This window comes from Equus asinus, chromosome 25, assembly GCF_041296235.1.
Source record: "Equus asinus isolate D_3611 breed Donkey chromosome 25, EquAss-T2T_v2, whole genome shotgun sequence".
Classification (NCBI taxonomy): domain Eukaryota; kingdom Metazoa; phylum Chordata; class Mammalia; order Perissodactyla; family Equidae; genus Equus; species Equus asinus.
The window spans coordinates 27795745-27814326 of NC_091814.1; the positions used below are offsets into that span (position 1 = coordinate 27795745).

Consider the following 18582-nt stretch of genomic DNA (forward strand, 5'->3'; position numbering starts at 1 on the left):
CTTCTTTATAATTTAAAGCAGAATGACACGGAGCTGCTCAAAGACTATGGGTCACACGAGTGTTGAGAGAAGCTCTCGAGGGAATGCCTTCTGACCCTTCCACTTTTGGAACTCAAAATAAACCATAAATTTCTGTCCTCCTCAACTTGAGGTCCATTTTCCCACTATTCATTATCTGACTTCCAAATTGAATTACCAAAAGTCCAGAAATCCTGCCAACAATATTTTGAATAAGATGGGGAATTGAAGGTCACAGAGAAATAAACTGTTTCCATCCTGTCTGTCTTGTCCCTCCTGTGTCTCCTTCATCACCCCCAATAACCTACTCTGAGTGATGAGTATGTCAGAGACAGGCCACAAAAGCATGGGAAATATCTCAATTTCCACGGGAATCCTTGGGTAAGTAGTAGCCAGTGCTTAAGAAAAACAATACTCTTTTTTTTTTCATTTTTAAATAGCAGCACAAGATGGGTGATATTCCAATGTAACTATCAGCTGCACTAGGCAGTGACAGAGGCCTCCAAATTTGCTTTCTTTCTTTCTTTTTTTTTTTTTGAGGAAGACTAGCCCTGAGCTAACTACTGCCAGTCTTCCTCTTTTTGCTGAGGAAGCCTGGCCCTGAGCTAACATCCGTGCCCATCTTCCTCTACTTAATATGTGGGACGCCTACCACAGCATGGCGTTTGCCAAGTGGTGCCATGTCCGCACCTGGGATCTGAACCCGTGAACCCTGGGCCACTGAGAAGCGGAACGTGCGAGCTTAACTGCTGTGCCACCGGGCCAGCCCCCAAAGTTACTTTCTCTGTCTCTCCATAGGAGTGATCTCCAACAATGTAGCTTCTCTATGCTTTCAGAATTAATAGCATTATTCCAAGGCAGAGACTTTCTGAAAGAAGCATATCTTGCATGTCAGTCAGATCTTTGCTGAACATATTCTATTCTATTCTATTCTGTTCAGTTCTGTTCCATTCCATATGTTCATTCATTCATTCAATAAACATTTACTAACCAACACCCCTGTGAAAGATGCTTTGATAGGGATAATAGGCCAAATATAATAGAACAGTAATAATAATGGGTCACATTTATAGAATATTTACTATGTGCCAAGTACTATTCTAAACACTTTAATACATTAACTTATTTAGCTTCATAACATTTGTATGAGGCAGGAACTATATTATCACCATTTTACATAGGAAAATGGAGGCTTAGAATTTAAGTAACTTGCCCAAAGTAACTCGGCTGCTAAGTAAGAGTTGGAATATAGACCCAAGCAGTGTGGACCTCTGCTCTTATCTTCTATACCGTCCTAGGAGTTAAAGCAACTTTAAAGTACTTAGTTATTTTCAAGATACTCTGGGAGACCAAGGAAGTAAGATATGGTACCCACCCTCAAGGAGCTTGCTGTCTCACTGGGAGTCCATACATATGGAACTCTTAGATACACAACCATGAGAAACTAGAGAAACTGGGTGAAAATGTGCTGTCCATAACTTTAGCAGAAGGAATGTCTTCTATCCCTTGCTCTGTAACTTACTAGAGATCTTGGAAAATCTTTTAATTTCTATAAACCTGAGTTTTTCTACTTTTAAAATAAGGGTGGAGGGAACAAATTAAAAGCTCTCTAAGATCCCTGAAATGTGCCTCTATTTTGTGATTTTATTCTAGAGACAAGAGAAAGCAGTCTAGGCTGGAGTAATTACTGAGGTTTCTGAAAAAGAGTGAGACTTCTGGGCCTAGAGTATTAGAAGAGTTTTAAATTGTGGTGTGGGTGGACGGAGAGGGAGGTGGTGTGCTTGGAAGACATTGAGGAGACCAACGGGACTAGGTATTCAAGTGGTTGCAGGGAATTCTGGGGACAAAGGTTAGAAATGGAGAACTTTGGAAGCCAGAAAGTGTTTTGAAATTGATATAGTAGATCAGAAGTCCTCAAAGTGTAGTCCTGGACCAGAGTTGTAAATTCTCCAGCCTGTCTCAGACCTTTTGAATCAGAAACTCTGGGATGGGGCTCAGTGATCTGTGTTTTAACCAGACCTCCAGGTGACGGGAGTGCGTGTTCGAGTTTGAGAACCACTGTGGTAGATTGTAGAGAACCATTACAAGTGAGCAGGGAATTGTTTCTGACAGGCTGGTATGACAGTGAGTGCAGAACGTACTCAAATAGGAAGAGGGAAACAGTAAGGTGGGATGTCACAGTCATTCAGGCCTGGAGAAGGGGGGCAGATTTGGGTATGGAGAAGAAAGGAAACATTTAAAAGAAAGGACACATTTTATAGGAAGAAAGAACATTATTTGTGATAGATTAGCTATTAGGAGTGAAGAAGATGAACAGTTTAATATGAATGAGTGTTTATAAATTATGAGAATAAGGAGAATATCGTAGTTACAGATAAAAATGGGATATTGGGAAGGAGAGTTGAATAAAAAAGGGATATATGGTACCATTCACATGTCAGTTATCATCTCATGTCTTTGGTTTCTCACTTATATACTACAGACATTGAATTTGATCATCTTAAAATCTTTGTTTATAACAGCCAGAGGAGGGCTATTAGAGGTTTTTTCACTAAACTGGTTTCCTTCCTTCCTTCTTTCTTTGCTTCCTTCCTTCCTGTTTGTCTTCCCTTTTTTTGACTGAAGACAAGAGGGCTCAAATCGCTTACTCAGGATCACCCAGCAAATGAATGACTGAATTGAAAATAGGGTTTGGTCAAGGGCAAACATTACTCTGTTGCACTTTCTTCCCTAAGTTTCCTTGCAATTGTTGTATTCCATGTTGAGAGTTGTCATTTTTTTTCCTGTGAGTAAGCTAGACAATTTACTTCATTCGCACATGATTTTCTGTAATTTATAACAATAATAAACTCTGCCATTTATGGAGTACATGGTAAATGTGTTAGTCATTCATGTAGATGCTTCACATACAGCAACTCATTTCATCATCATCATAGTGGTAGGTACCATTTTTATCTCCATTTTGCCAATGAGAAAACTGAGGTGAGGTAAGATTTAGAAACTTGCCAGAAGTCACACATGTAGTAAGATGTATTTGGGCAGTTTAGCCCTAACATCCATGTCCTTGACCACTGTGCTATTCTGTCTCTTGCCTTAATAGGAAAAAGAGCTTAGTTTTGACATTAATTGGATTTTCTGGATAAAAGCTCAATGTTCCACTTCACTTTCTCTCTAGGAACAGCCTTTTCAACCCGTATCCTAACTTTACAAACTCTTCCATTTATAGAACCTGAGACAGGACTTCTGTTGTGGTTGGGAGTTGGACATTTTCTCTGACAAGTGCAGGGAAGAGGTTTAACACAATTCAACATGTTACTTGTGACTGTAATAATGGAATTGAGATCTGGAAAGTATCTTATGAAATCATCCAGACAGATCCAGGTGGTCATGTGACTTAGTTATCCAAAACAGCTGGTTGCTTGTCTTTTCTTAATGACTTTTCTTCAGCAATGGAAACTCTGCCACATTTAGTTCATTGTTTCCATGGTTTCATCACCATATGGTTAGTAAGTTCTCCCGAACACTTCCTGGTTTTTTTGTGGGAGCTTTTTCACACTTAAAAGTGGCTGGTTTTTGAATTTTTAAATGGATTCATCATTAGTTATATGTTTCTTGTTTGAAGCTTCACAATGCCTTGATGCCACATCAGGGCCCCTTGCTGTGGTCTGGATACCGTCTTTGGTGAAGCTGGGAGCTCTGGTGCTAGGGGTCAAGTCTCATCATGGGCACCATATGTCTGCTCCCCTCTGTGGTGCTATCACCTCCCTGGAGTCCTGCAAAGGTGGAGGGAGGGGATCTTGATCAGTTTCAGAACCCTAAACCACAGTCCTCTGACCTTGTCTCAGGGATCCTCTTTTCCCTCTCCATTTTTCTGCTTCTTCCTTTACCACTCATCAAATCAGTCCTCCTCTTTGGGAAGAAGCCAGGATATGTCCCTGGTGAGTTTAGGGTCTTGGAAAACAAAGGCCAGAAATGAGATGCTACCTTCAACTACCCTCTCTGCTTTTGGCCTTACAACACAACTCCCTCAGGGGTAAGGAAGCAGAAACGCCTAGCTACCATCTTGAAAGTGAGAGGAAAAACCATATGTAGAGAAAAACATGAATGAATACCTCAATAAATTAATATTTTACTTAGGTTATTATTATTATCTTTAAGAGTTGCCACAGATCACCTGTTTTTTGCCTGTGTGCTGTGAGGAGGAGTGACCTCCTGACCATAGGTGAAGTCCTGGGTTCAGGGATTCTGTGGTTAAAATGAAAGTCTGGTGACCTCACACTTGGATATATCAGAGATCTGGGGAGACAGAGTGTGCTTGTCCCCCAGGTGACCGAGGAGGAGGATGCATCATTCAATAGGGCCAGGCAGTATCAACCTGCCCAAGTCCAGTCTGCATTTGACCAACAGGGAGCAAACAGGGGTGCTGTGAGATGGACCTCTGCATGCTGCTTTGAAGTGGGTCAGGGCCTCCTCGCTTTCTTAGTTACTGCTTTGCAGTCCAGTATCTTCCTGGCTTTGAACACCTAGCTTTCCTCCTGTCATCCCCAGGGTAGAGTCCCTGGAAATTGCTTATGACTTTTCCTAAGTTACTCCAGTATCTTTGTTACTTCACCAAGAAAGTAGGGTTTAAGGCATGAAGTTCATTCATCCACGAGTAAATGAGCTTAATACAATCAAATATTAATATCCCAGAAGTGAAAGGAAACTGCTGCAAATTGTAATCCTAGGTGGTATGAGTGTTAAATAAGTAGAGATGATGATGATGATGATGATGATGGTACCCTGTATTCCAGGTACTATGCTAACTTTTACATGCATATTCTCATGCACCCCTCACAGAAACTTTTTACAGTATCTATTAATGTTATCCTCATTTTAAAGATGATGGAACTGAGGCCGAGATATAATATAACTTGAATAACGTCACACAGATAGTAAGTGGCTATTGAAGACGAGCCTAAGTCATTTTATTCATGTCTAGCTCAGCTTCTTTTCGGTACATAACCAATGGTTAGTGGTGGATGGTGGTTAGTTATTTCTCTACAACTTCACTACCAGCTTATGAAAGCAAGACCACAATACATAGAATGAAACGCAAGTGTGCCATACTTATTTAGGCAAATAGTTATTAACAAGCTGGTTTATACAACTTATTTATACGCCATGTTTATACGTGTTTATACAACTTGTTCTGTAATCTCAATAAAGACCTCATTCTTTGTGCTCTGACTACAGCCTGTGGGAAAGGTTCACTCAGACAATAATAATCTGAGGTGGGATTCTGATACTCTTCTATTTGGTATCAGGCAACAAGAAATCTCAGAATCAAGGCCTAGATATGGGACTATTCAGGGATCAAGTCACAGGTGCCATCTCTAAGGATGAAGAGCTAATGACATTCTCATAACATTTCTATGGAATGGGTGGAGGTTTTTACAACAGTGTCACCAGTCCAAACGTCTTGAATACAATTTTTGTGACTAGAGCGAGCCCATTATCTAATGAACAAACCTACACGTAGAAACTCATTTCTAACACATTCTGCTAATTGGCAAAGCATCTGGTATTGATCTCGGTAAGGACAGCTGGAGACACCTACAGCAGGCGCCTCTGGAGTGTGGTCTTTCTAAAAAGCTTGTTGACCACCAATGTGATGTAAATTCCTGATTAAAGCAGGTGGCTGATGCTAACTCGTACATCCATAATGTCACACTGTAGCAATGACAACCAGTTAAAACTTTTCATTTCATTGTTTTGATTCCTTTTTTTGTGTTTGTCTTACCCAACTAAAACTATACACTTCGTGAGAGGACTTTGTCTTTTTGTTTCACTGGGGATTTTGAAACCTATAATAGTCTATGGCACATCACCAGCATTTAATAAATGTATTTTTAATTTGTTGAATAAATAAGTAAGTAAAAGGAGAAGCTACTGAGGCCAGTCTTTTCTGTCTCTACTGTGATCCTATGAAATAAAATCAGCTTATTTAAATCAGTACCCTTGTCAACTCCCTAGTCTTTTACTACAGACTGCCTGTGAGGGGCCCTGATGACAAGTTAACCTAGTAGTTGAAGTAAGAGCTTGAACACAAGGATGGAAGTAGGTGTTATTCAGAGAACTTATCGATGGGGGTTGGTTAGAAGCTATCAAGAGCTGGAAGGAAATGTGCCCACTCTGGATACATACGATGTGACGAACATAGTCAATTCCATTTCTTCAGCCGTCTTGTAGTTTAACATGGCTTATTATATAATTAATCAATAATATGAGCAAAAGCCTAAAGCACTACCAGGGAATGACTCAATTGTGTTTAGAAACAGAGCTGTCATTTCTGGAGTTATATCATAACACATTAATACTTACAATACCATATATTTCGCATTTTCTTCATCTTTTTATCATTTGGACCACTGAAGAATATTTCATATTAACTAACCATAGTCATTTTGCATGATGTATTATATATTAATATATAAATCCGGTAAGAATATAAATACATACGTCAACATGATATCACATTACGTTAGTCAGCCACTCTTTCACATTCTGTTAAGACATAAGCAATGAGTGGATTTTCTTTAGTTCAAGTTGAAGTAGGTTAGTTCAGGAAAATGGTAGATGCTAAAATGGGACATTGTTTCTCCACCAGAATGACCCGGCACTGCCTTCTCCCTGTACTTGAGAGTCAGCCTTGAATTTGACGGGCCAGGTGTAGAGGATCCTGGGGAGTTGAGAATTTCAGTTCCAGAACTCATCTGATTTTCCCCTATTTCCTTATACTCTAGTAATGGTTTTCACAATCACTTATTAACCCTGTCTCTCATGAGACATCTATGAGTAACAGACTCTGATCATCTCAACTTTTAAATGAGCAGCCAACAAGAAGGCTTTTTCAGTCTTCAGCCAAATGAATCCTTCCAGCTGGATCCAGCACAATGAGCACACACCCTCTGGGCTCCCTTTCTCTCTATCAGCCTCTGCTTGAGTTCAGATCTCTGCCACAAGAACTCAGAGGAGCTCACTTCTTCCTTTGTGTCTCAGATCCGGCTGACCGGGTACTCTCCAGCTGTGGAGACTGGCTGCTAACAAGTGTTTTAGAAACTTTTATTTGTCTTTCCTGGGTAGTTATTACATTTTTAGGAGCCAAGAAAGGGCATGTGCCTTTTGCTCATGAAGAAGCAAGCTTTGTGGTGTTTCTCAGAAGGCAGCAGCCTGGAACAAATCCACTCTCTAGTTACTTCTTCACTGATGGTCACACCTTCCCATGGCCAGCAGCGGGCATCTGCAACACAGATTTAAGTTGAGTTGAATTTAAATTGGCATGTCCTTGACATGGGACATGTTGGGACAACTCTTTGAGAAATGTGTTGTAAAATCTCTGTCCTGTTCTTCCCAACTTTCCTGCTTTTGTCTTCCTTCTTGACTGTTCCCGACATATGTCTGGAGTCTAGAATAAAACCTGCCCGTGGTCGCCAACTCCACCTGCCACAGGACTAGTCTACGCCTCAGGGCTACTTCTGTTTGTTTTAGGTCCTGATAAATGATGGTCTCCTAACGGAGCCTGATCAGACTGTTAGTGATCATAATTACCCTCTTCTCATCAGGGTATGTCCTCTCTGGTGTGAGGAACTGAATGAGCAAGCTCAGTTTGAAACCCAATTGTCTATTTTCAACCAGAAATTGAAATCAGTTACTTTAGAGTCTTTGTAGTCATTTAACAGCTTTACATCTTTCCACTTAACCAAATTAGAGACGTCCTAGTCCTTGATGCCTTATTCTGTGCCACACTTCAATATTTCACCTATCCCACCCCAAAATACAGTTTTACAATAACCTAGCAATTCAGTTCACTCATTCATTTCTTGATTCGTCAATTTATGTAGCCAATCTTTATTGAGTGCCCATTAAGTGCCAGGCCCTGGGCTACATGCTGAGATTGGAATTGTGAACAAAACAGACATTAATCCTGCTCTTGGGAACCTGACATTCTAAAGGGAGAGATAGACAATACTCAAATAAACATGCAGAGATATGAATGCAAATTGACAAGGGCCATGAAGGAAAAACATAGAGGGCTCTGAGAATATAGAGCCACTGTTAGAGCACGTCTCCCAGTGCCACCATCTTCATATTATCACATCAGGAGACATTTGAGCTCCTTGAGGTTAGGGCCTATGTTCTTTTATCAGTATATCCTTTTGTCAATGACTACAAAAATATCTAGCATATGGTTTATGTGCTCATGTCTTATATTCAGTTGTTTCAAGTGTCTCTGAAGCAAGGAACAACTTTGTAACCCTTGAAACACCTGGCACAAGATTTTATATATACAGATCTTCCTCAGCTTACGATGGGGTTATGTCCCGATAAACCCATCCTAAGTTGAAAATATCGTAAGTAGAAAATGCGTTGAATACACCTAACCTACCGAACATCCCAGTTGAGCTGAGCCTGCCTTAAACGTGCTCAGAACACTTGTATTAGCCCACAGTTGGGCAAAATTATCTAACATAAAGCCTATTTTATAATAAAGTGTTGAATACCTCATTTAATTGAATATTGTACTGAAAGTGAAAAAATGAATGGTCGGATGGGTGCAGAAGGGTTGTGAGTGTATCAGTTGTTCACCCTCATGATTGCACGGCTGACTGGGAGCCCTGGCTGCCCAGCATCATGAGAGAGTCTGGTACCACATAGCACTAGCCTGGGAAAAGATCAAAATTCGAAGAATGATTTCTACTGAATGTGTGTCGCTTTCACACTATCATAAAGTCGAAAAATCGTTAAGTTGAACCATCGTCAGTTAGGGACCATCTGTAGTTGGTTATTGATAAATTTTACTTGAATATAATTGCATTTTTAAAAATTCAGCCATATTTCTGTTTTCAGTGACTGTTTGTACTGTTTTCCACACTAATGCACCTTAAGATAATAACTTTCACTCAATTCACTCATTAGCAGGAAGGATGGAGGTGGCCCACGGCCTTTGGAAAGTTGATTTCCTGGCCAGCGTACCCACACAGGTCACAGATTGAAAACAGCACAACCCTACAATTATTCAAACCCGTTTCAGTTTGAAATCACTAATATGAGTCATCTAGAGAAAGAATTACCTCCCCCGAACCTTCAATTAAGATTTCACCCAGGCATTGCCAATTGATTTTATTCCAAAACAAGCTTTTCTTTGTAAAACAAAATGATAACAAGGTGGGAGGTGAGAGAAAAGAAGATAAAATTGTTTCTTGTTCCCAAGCATTAATGTAATGTAGCCAGGAAAAATGACTAGTATAGGGTCAAGTAGAGCCGGAGACTGAGTTGAAATCATAAGCACATCAGAAAGTTTTCTTCTCTGGATGGGGTTGTTTTTGACATGAAATTAATGTCAGATACAGTCAAGTTGATTTTGAAAGGGGAAAATAAAATGTTGGGTCTGAGCTTTGTATGATTTTCTTTTGCTGTGTTTCATTTTCCTATTTGTATGTGTGGCTATGGTGGGGAGAAAGAGGAAAGAGGGAATGAAAGAGTGTTCCAGGAACTTTTGAGAACAAATGTAGCAACACAGTTTATCTTTGTAAAAAGTGTAAAATGTTTTAAGTGGTTTCCACTTCAGCATCTGTGAACGCTTCAGCCTTTAAACTTTTACCGTTTATGAGAGATGCAATATTATTCATTCTCTGTCTTGTCTCAAACTCCTAATTAAACCAAATGGACTTACCAATGTCTATACTCTTAACTTTTTGATGTCCTGTAATTGGACCTATACGAAGCCAGGAGTCGAAGTCAGAAAGAAATGTTTTCCAAGCACAGCATTTCCCTTCTCCCTCACATCCTGAGGGCAAAAATGAAGAGAACAGTAATCAGATGTTCTGGTATGTTTGTCTACTCTGAGGAAACGGAATATGATTTTCTATAGGCAATGTTATAAATGGCAGCTGATTTCTAGGTCATCCCACAAAAACCTATTGAAGCAGTGATATAGATAAAATTTACAAGGGTTCTGATTCATTCTGGTTTTAAAAGGCTTTTGTGGGATGTCTTGAGAATTTAACCACTATTTATAGACGGCGTTTTTATGGGGAAGTGCATCGTGAAAGAGTTAGCAAAGGAAAATTTTGAAACCGATTGAGTTTAGAAGATAAGATGCCATCTCTGTATACTGAAACAGTCTTTGAAGGCCCCTTTCAGTAGTTTTACCCCGTTGTTGTTTTCATACCAAATTTGCCATGGGCTGGGTACAGAGCCTCCTCCACCATCCGTGCCTTCCTCAGGAAGGGGAGGCAGAGTGAGCGGGCTTCGCTTAGCATGGCTTTCTCCTCTCCCTAATCACACTTCAGGCTCAAGAAATACAGAGTCACTTTTGCATCTCTTCAGAGCATATGCAAATTCCCCTCTTTCTGCCTGGAAGGCCCATCCTTTTCTGCTCCACATTTGCCTCTTCTGAGCAGCCTCCCAACTCGCCCTTGTGGATATTGGTGTCCTCCAATGTGCTCTGCTGCTGTCTGGACATCCTCTCCTTGAATGGCTCCTTGTGACTAGTTACAACTTTGAGACCTCAGTAGGCTGTAAGCACCTTGAAGGCAAGGACCAAACCCTGTGAGAGTTTGTATGTTCACTGTGTCCTGCTGACACAGTAATCATGAGCGAGGAGTACATTAGTAATGAATAAATGAAATGTAAAAATACGCAACTCATTTGTTCTAACTACCCTTTCAGGTCCTACTTACTCTTTCACCGGGCAGTCATACACAAATATGTCTCTGTATTTTACAAAAACAAATAGCTCAAATGGAGCAAAAGTGAGAAAGAAAAAAGAGACAGAAGTTGGGAAGGAAAAAAAAGCAAAACAAACACCTAAAGAACCAGATGAATAAAAAAACCAAGAATATGAGAACTATTCAATAGATTATCTAAATAACGGTGAATGAACTATTGGGTCAAGATTGAAACTGAAAAAATTACTGCCTGCATTCGCCTTATGGGCTGGAAGTGAGGGGTAAATGGAGCCTGGAAGAGCAGTATTATGGATGAAGTTCTTCAAGAGCTGGGTGGGATATTGCGACCTGTGTGAAAAAATGGACCTGCCGTTTCTGACTGTAGTACCACACACCAGCCAGCAGAGGGTAGCCACAAACATTGCATGCGCCCGCCCACATTGTTTTCATCATGTTTCAGATAAATATAACAGTGGCGAGTGTTGTCTCCAGAGGAAGAATATGGGAGGTAGTGGGTGTCGTAATTCTTAGTAACTTGTGGGGAATTTTTTTGATGTTTTAATTTGGGACCTGAAGCTAGAGAACATGGATTGAGTTTGGTTGAAAAAATGATTATGCAGTTAGAACTAACTGAAGAAGCAGTAGTACACGCCAAACACTGTGCTAAGTGATTCACATGCATTAGCATATTTAATCATTACAAAAAATTCCATGAGCATGTTTTACTTTATCGGTCCCAATTTCTAGGCACAGAAAAAAATAAACATTAGATAATTTAAGCAACTTCCAGAATTTGGAATCAAAGCGACGCTTATCCTTATTCTCCTGTTTTATTCCAGCCATAATGCTATGCTGGGCTGGGCCTGATCTGCTGTAGTGTGGGACCCCAGGTGGCTTCAGAGAGAGGGTCCTAGGGAAAGAACGGAAGCAGAAAGAAATGAAAAGGAAAAGACATTGGAGAGGTGACTAATTCTAAATCATAGTTTCAAAATCATATTTATGATACTAGAGGAAACTATGATATGATTCAATATTTATGGGGTTTTTGTAAGTTATATAGTAAATTTCCCTACCTTTCTCTCCCTAATATCCATAATTGCTAATCTTACACACTTTATTTAAATTGTCTCTTCCTTGTCTCCATGTGAATGCATGACGAAAGTGTGTTTATAGCAGCAAGTCCTGTCTGGCCACCATATGAATCCTGTCACAGCTCTTCAAGACTTTGATTATGGTCTGCATTGACCAGGAGATAAATGTTAGCAGATTTCTGAGGAGCAAAATCAAGATATTTTTAGTTCACTTTGGTAAATATTTTTGACTGTTGACTATGTTGCCAAGCATTGTGCTATGTACAGGAGTTAAAAGGTATTTAAGACTCAATTTCTACCTTCCAAAGCGTCCTCATATCCAGCTTGGAAAACAAACACATAAATCAATAACCCTAATGCAATATGATAAACTCTATCTTAAAAGCATGTGTAAAGTGCCAAGGTGACAATGAAGGGACAGCTTTTTTGGGTCTCCCTATATACAACAGCTTGTCTTATGGATTAACATTTAAGATTTGCTTGGTGTTTTTTGAATTCAGACTCATGATAAAATAATGGCTAACCTAGAAGGTTAGTTTTGAAACTGGGCATAAAAACAGTTGCATCCTATGTGGAGGAGGGCTCAGAATTCTGCCCACATCCACTCACTAGAATGCTGAAGACAGAAAGGAGTGGTGTAATGCTGCTACAGTCGTTCCGTTGGCAATTAATACACGTCTGTTGAAGGCTTACTGAATGTAAGATACTCCAACAGCCGTGATGGAACAATGGGCCAGGGGTTGGGAAGAAAAAATCAAATCCGTACAACTGAAGCAGAATGATTTCCTTTTATAGCTGAAAATGGCAGAAGAAAACATCTAGATTAACTCTGTCATTTTACAGATAAAGGAACTGTGGTCTGGCAGGAAAAAATAATCATTTTTTCAAATGTTATACATCTAATTAATGGCAGATCTGGGAGCAGAGCCCTCAGAAGACTGGTAGGCAATGCAGTGAGTGAACTCTAGAGTCAGAAGTCCCATCTCCACCACATACCAGCTGGGTTAGTTTAAGTAAGTTATTTAAACTCTCTGTCATTTAGTTTCTTCATCTGTAAAATGGGAATAGTACTATAGTGTCTGCCATATATAAAATGAAAGAATACAAATAAAACAGTAATTAAGATTAGATGAGATAATGCATATTAACCAGGGACATAGTAAGAGCTTGATGAATGTTAATTGTTAGAATTCATGTGTCTCAATTTCTACGTTAGTATTCTTTCTGCCACAACAGTGAAATGGGGTTTTGTTCATTTTTGTTTCTCTGACACAGGAAGAAATCTCTCTTTTAGATTTGTGTGCTCACGTGGCACTCCCATTCCTCTTTACATCTCTTCTTTCAGGGCCAAGGAGATTAAGATCAAGTTGGGAATTCTCCTCCAGAAGCCAGACTCTGCTATTGACCTTGTCATTCCGTATAATGAGAAGCCGGAGAAACCAGCCAAGACCCAGAAGTGAGTCATGAGTATGGATTCCGCTCCTTTTCCTCCAGAGGATGCCTATTTTTCAAGTGTATAGCACCATCCCTCATCTGCAGAACTCCCCCCTTCAATTACTCATGGAGGATCATAAGAGCCTTAGAGAGTTGGTTTGTAAATAAGCACTTTTTTTTGACTCTCCTATGTCTGGAGCATAATATTGTATACTGGCAGGATACTTAAAAAATAGACAAGGCCCTGCCTTGGGACCTTGTTCGAGAGACAGATCATACCTCATAAAATGGCGCCAGACACCTCATCAGTTACCCATGTGGAAGTGTGGTAAAAGGTATCTGTTCACTTGCTGCCCTGGGTTCAGGTAACCATTCTCTCCTCATCCAATTAATTGTGATCACTGGATGCTCGTCTGCTAAGGAAGTATCCAAGGCTGCTTCCTCAGCAGGAGCTACAAGTAAGAACATTTTCCTCAGGAAGAGGCTAAGACCAAGGCAGACAATTTAAGCCTCATAGTTTCTTTTCCAAGATATTATCCCTTCAAGGTCCAACAGAGGAGCAGAAGACTTCCTTGATGGAAGAATGAGTACTTCACCAGCTATTTCTATTGAATTTACATCAAGTAATTTTTTCCCCCAATCCATAAATTAATACTCCTGACTGGACTTCCGTAGTCCTCGCTCCCTCTTACCCTACCTTGCCCAACATACTTCTGTCAGTTTAGGCATGGAGAGAAACTATCATCCTAAAGATTCGAGATGTTATGGTGGTAAATCCAGCTCATGATTGGCATTGGCTCTCCTGTAACTTAATCACACTGCTCACGGCATTCACATGGTTTATCATTGTTCCACCAGCTACACAGCCTGTCATTGCCTAGACAAAATACACTCCGTCTTCCCTTTAAAACAGAGATACCCGTAAAAATCAGGAAAGGAAAGTGGGAAGAAGAAAAGCCAAAGGTATTCAAACTCTTTCACTCTCCTACCTAAAAGTTTTGAGGAGATCACAGAAGTGTGGTAAAAATACAGGAATCCCTTTTAACCTCCATTTCTTTTAAAATTTAACATTTGTATAAATTGGCCAATCTTTTCTTTGTCCAAATGACCTTCAAATTAATATAGCTAGATTGGTTAGGAGCTAGAGAGATGGGTGATGCTTTTTTAATCTTTTTCCATCAACTTAAGTGGATATCCTCATTCTCTTCCTTTTATTACTTCAAAGTGATCCCAAACCGGAAGTGAGGCATAATTGAGTTTTCTGCCTTTAGAAAGGGGAAGCTAATTCAATGTGGATTGGTAGGCACCAGGCACTAGTGGAAATAAGAACCACGTTTTAGAGCAGCATCAGATCAAAAAGTCTATTTTGAAGCAAACAATATGGTGGTTATTGATCTGTTGGAATTAGCTTTAAAAAATAAATACAGTACTATATTTCCTGCTTTGATTCTCTGCTTTAATATCCCACACAAACACTTGAACAATTCGGCTTAACAGGGATTCAGAGAGAGCCAGTTTTGGAAGAAAACCTGGGGCCGACATTTATTGGATTATTTCCTTCTCTTGTTTTCATCCCCTTTCTTCTTCCAGAAGTTTGAATTGTTTTGGAAAAAAATCCTTCATATCCCCAGAGAATATTTGTGTGTCTCTACTGCATTTTTAACAGTGACGGCTACAAAGCTTTCCCATCCTCTTCCAATCCCCCACCCCATTCCACCTCCTCATTTTTAGCAAATGTCCAGGCCTGGTAACTAACAGAAAAACAGTGGTCTGCATGAGCTCGACCGATCTGTCTTCCCCCCACTTTAAAATTTCTCTGTATTTTTTACTCACATTCTTCTCTCAGAGAAGAAAATAAACCTTCTCTGGACTGAAGGTATTTTTAGCCCCTTTCATCTTTAAAAAAAAAGCAATCCTTTCTAAAAAAAAAAATTTCTATTTTTTGATATATTTTTATTCTTCTCCTTAAAAAAAAAATCAAACCATTGAAAAAAATAGGAAAAGGCTGCGTACATCCCTACTTTGAAAAGCCAGCGTGTGTTGCCATTTAGTATTCTTCATTGCTCTTTTTCCCTCTGGACCCTCTTCCATCAGGAAGAAACAAGTACCCTGCTCCACTCTGAAAAAACACTCTCCCAGCTCCTCAGGCCTTCTACTCCCATCCCTTTCTCTTGCTTTCATTGAATAACTCTAGAAATGAAAGGTCACTGCTTCCAGTATCTTCTTTAACTCCTTCTTATCGGGTTTAAACCTTCCAACCTCAGGGAAACTGTCAGCACTAAGGCCTCATCCCTGACTTGTTGGCAGCATTTGACTCTACTCACCAGTTGGCCTCCTTAAAACTCTCTTCCTTAACTCCTAAACTTGTATTCTCCTGTTGTCTTCTCTCTCTCTCTAAGGGCTACTACTTTTTGCCACCCTCTGTATGTGAGCATTCTCTAAGGCTTTGCTGTAGGTCCTCATAATAAACACTAAACATATTAGTAAACCACATAAATTTAGTTTGTGACAACTCTTATCATGGCTTATAGTGTAATCAATTGCAAAGCTCTCAGGAGCAGATATAGATAATATTATAGTTTATTTTATAATCTAGATGTCCTTTTTCTCCCTATGTCAATAATATATATATGTATGTTGGTTTTTTGTAAGGGAAGATTCGCTCTAAGCTAACATCTATTGCCAATCTTCCTCCTTTTTTCTTCCTTTCCCCCCCCCCCAAAGCCCCAATACATAGTTGTGTATAGCTGTAAGTTCTTCTGGTTCTGCTGTGTGAGCCACCACCTCAGCATGGCTACTGACAGATGAGTGGTGTGGTTCAGTGCCTGGGAACCAAACCCGGGCCGCTAAAGCAGAGTGTGCCGAACTTTAAGTGCTAAGCATCAGGGCTGGCTCCCTATGTTAATAATTTTTAACTACATTTTGTTGTTGTTTTTATCACATTATAACTCTAGAATGACCTCCACGTATAAGCAGCACCTAACCTGTGCACAGTGAGGAACAAAGTGTTTTCATACATATACTCTGGCCTAAACTGCAGAGTGAGCATTGTTGTGAGGTTTAAAGATGTGTATACAACGTTTGGCCGACAGATAGACATCAAAAATTGGCAGATGTTTTTATCTGTATCCCCATCCATGGTGATCAGGTCACTGTTAGCCATGGGGCAAGGGCTCAATAATGTTCATAGACTTGAGACTGGTCATGAACAGACTGTACTGCAGGAAAGGCAGAGAGAGCAGAGAAGGCACTGTAAGTGCCAATAAATAATCTGAATCCCACTTTCCCTGTTGAGAGCAAGAGTATGTGAGGATTGTTTAAATATGTGCCAGGGACTATGCAGATTAAGAAAAAAATGAGAAAGAAAACCACTGGTGCTTAGAGAGTTTAAAATACTTTCCCATGGTCACAACCAGTAAGTGTCAGAGTTGCCAATAGCTGTAGTAATGGTTCATGGGGCTAAAATTTTTGAATTCTAAAGTTTTGGGTTATTTGTGACTCTCATCAACCCAGGCTAACTCTGGGAAAATTGAACCATTATTAATTTGACAAGCATTTATTGCGGGGTAGATTAATGCTGCAAGGGATGCACACAGGACAGGGTGGTGGGAAAAGTTCTCCATGACTAACAGGCTATACCTTTAGGCAGGGAGAGCATCATTGCCATGTAAGATGTTCAACAATCAAAGGTGGGAAGAGTACAGAGAAGGGTCAGAGCACTTCCAGCCGAAATGGTCACTTCCTGGACCAGGTGGCATTTACATTGGGCATTATAAAGCACAAAATTAATCATCTCCATAAAAGTTTATTTTGCATTTCACTTGAACTGACTTCCTCCCCCTTGCCCCATGCCCACACACAGAGACTCCATGCCCACCCTCTGTAGTCAGCTATGACCCTGCAAACCAGGATACTCACTGGTCATTCAGCTCTGCATCTACCTTGTTTCCAAAGAAGTCAGACTTAATGAGGGCCGGCAAATTCTGAGAATCAGGACAGGATGAACCTGTGTTACCTCCTAGACTGGCAATCACAACACTGAGCTTCATGCTGTGGGGGTTGCGTCCTGCTTGACTGTGTCCTTGAATCAATGTGGACTAATTTAACCCCCAGCACAGGCTCTGCACATGTCCTTTTCAGGAATTTAATCTAGGCTGTGATGTACTGCTGCTATTGACCGTTAGTCTGGTTCTAAGGAGACCATGTGGGACAAACTGGATCTGGTAACATGCTGAAGTTTGGTGCACCTGCTCATGTCATTTCTTATTCCTTTGTCCCTCTGCACTAACCAGGGGAAAAGGGGCGAGGGAAGGTGATTTCATTGTATGAGAATATTTATAAAATCAGAGAGACTCAGTGAGTGAAGCAGGTCTTCCCCTTGATCTGAGCCAGTTTCTTTTGTCAAATAATTTGGTGTCCTGCTGTTTATGTCAATTATCAATAGAGACTTGGTGTCTATTGCATGCAAAACATTGCACCCACTGTAATGAAGAAATTAAGGTGGGTAAAGCCTTTTGCTAAAGATGTAGATATGAAATAATATATACAAAGGAAAAGTTCTGAATATGAGCTAATATAGAAGAGCCAAAAGGAGTTATCAACCCCTAGAAAACAGATCCTTCTCTGTTTAGAAATAAAATGAGGCAGAAAAATATAAGGACATACTTGTAACTTCCTCTTCACGTCATTTCTCCTTCCTCTGCTTCTTTATACTAACCAGACAAAAAGAAGGGGGAGGGGAGGTAGTTCACTTATTAAAAATAAATTTCCAAGGAATTAGTATTTAGTTTTTAATCTATGATACCTATGTTTCCAGCCAGGAAAAAAGAAATCACCTAAGATTATTTCACCAGGTTTCTTACTCTAATTTTTGTCATATTTGACCTTCAAATAGTAAAAACATAAAACTTTATGAAAAATCCTATCATTAAGAATTGAAATCTGTACATGTTCTGCAACGAGGCATAGAGAGGTGATGGAATTATTCACAGTACTTTAGCCAAAAACTCTACTGCCATCTTGGACTCCTTACGTAAAAAAGGGAGGCAGAATCCGAGCCTGGATGGCAAAATGAAAAGTAGAAGCAGGGGCCGGCCCCGTGGCCAAGTGGTTAAGTTTGCACACTCCACGTCGGCTGCCCAGGGTTTCAAGGGTTTGGATCCCGGGCGCGGACATGGCACTGCTCATCAGGCCATGCTGAGGTGGCATCCCACATGCCACAACTAGAAGGACCCACAACTAAAAATACACAACTATGTACTGGGGTGCTTTCGGAAGAAAAAGGAAAAATAAAATCTTTAAAAAAAAAAAAAAAGAAGTAGAAGCAG

At 40.1% G+C, this 18582-nt stretch overlaps 1 protein-coding gene across 1 annotated transcript in view; it reads left to right on the plus strand.

The window, feature by feature from the left end:
* Window positions 1–18582, plus strand: part of RGS5 (regulator of G protein signaling 5) — a 52100-nt gene that overhangs the window by 13052 nt on the left and 20466 nt on the right. The window contains exon 2 of the mRNA XM_014841170.3: window positions 13167–13277. Coding sequence (XP_014696656.1) covers window positions 13167–13277 — 111 coding nt within the window. The remainder of the gene's footprint in view (window positions 1–13166; window positions 13278–18582) is intronic.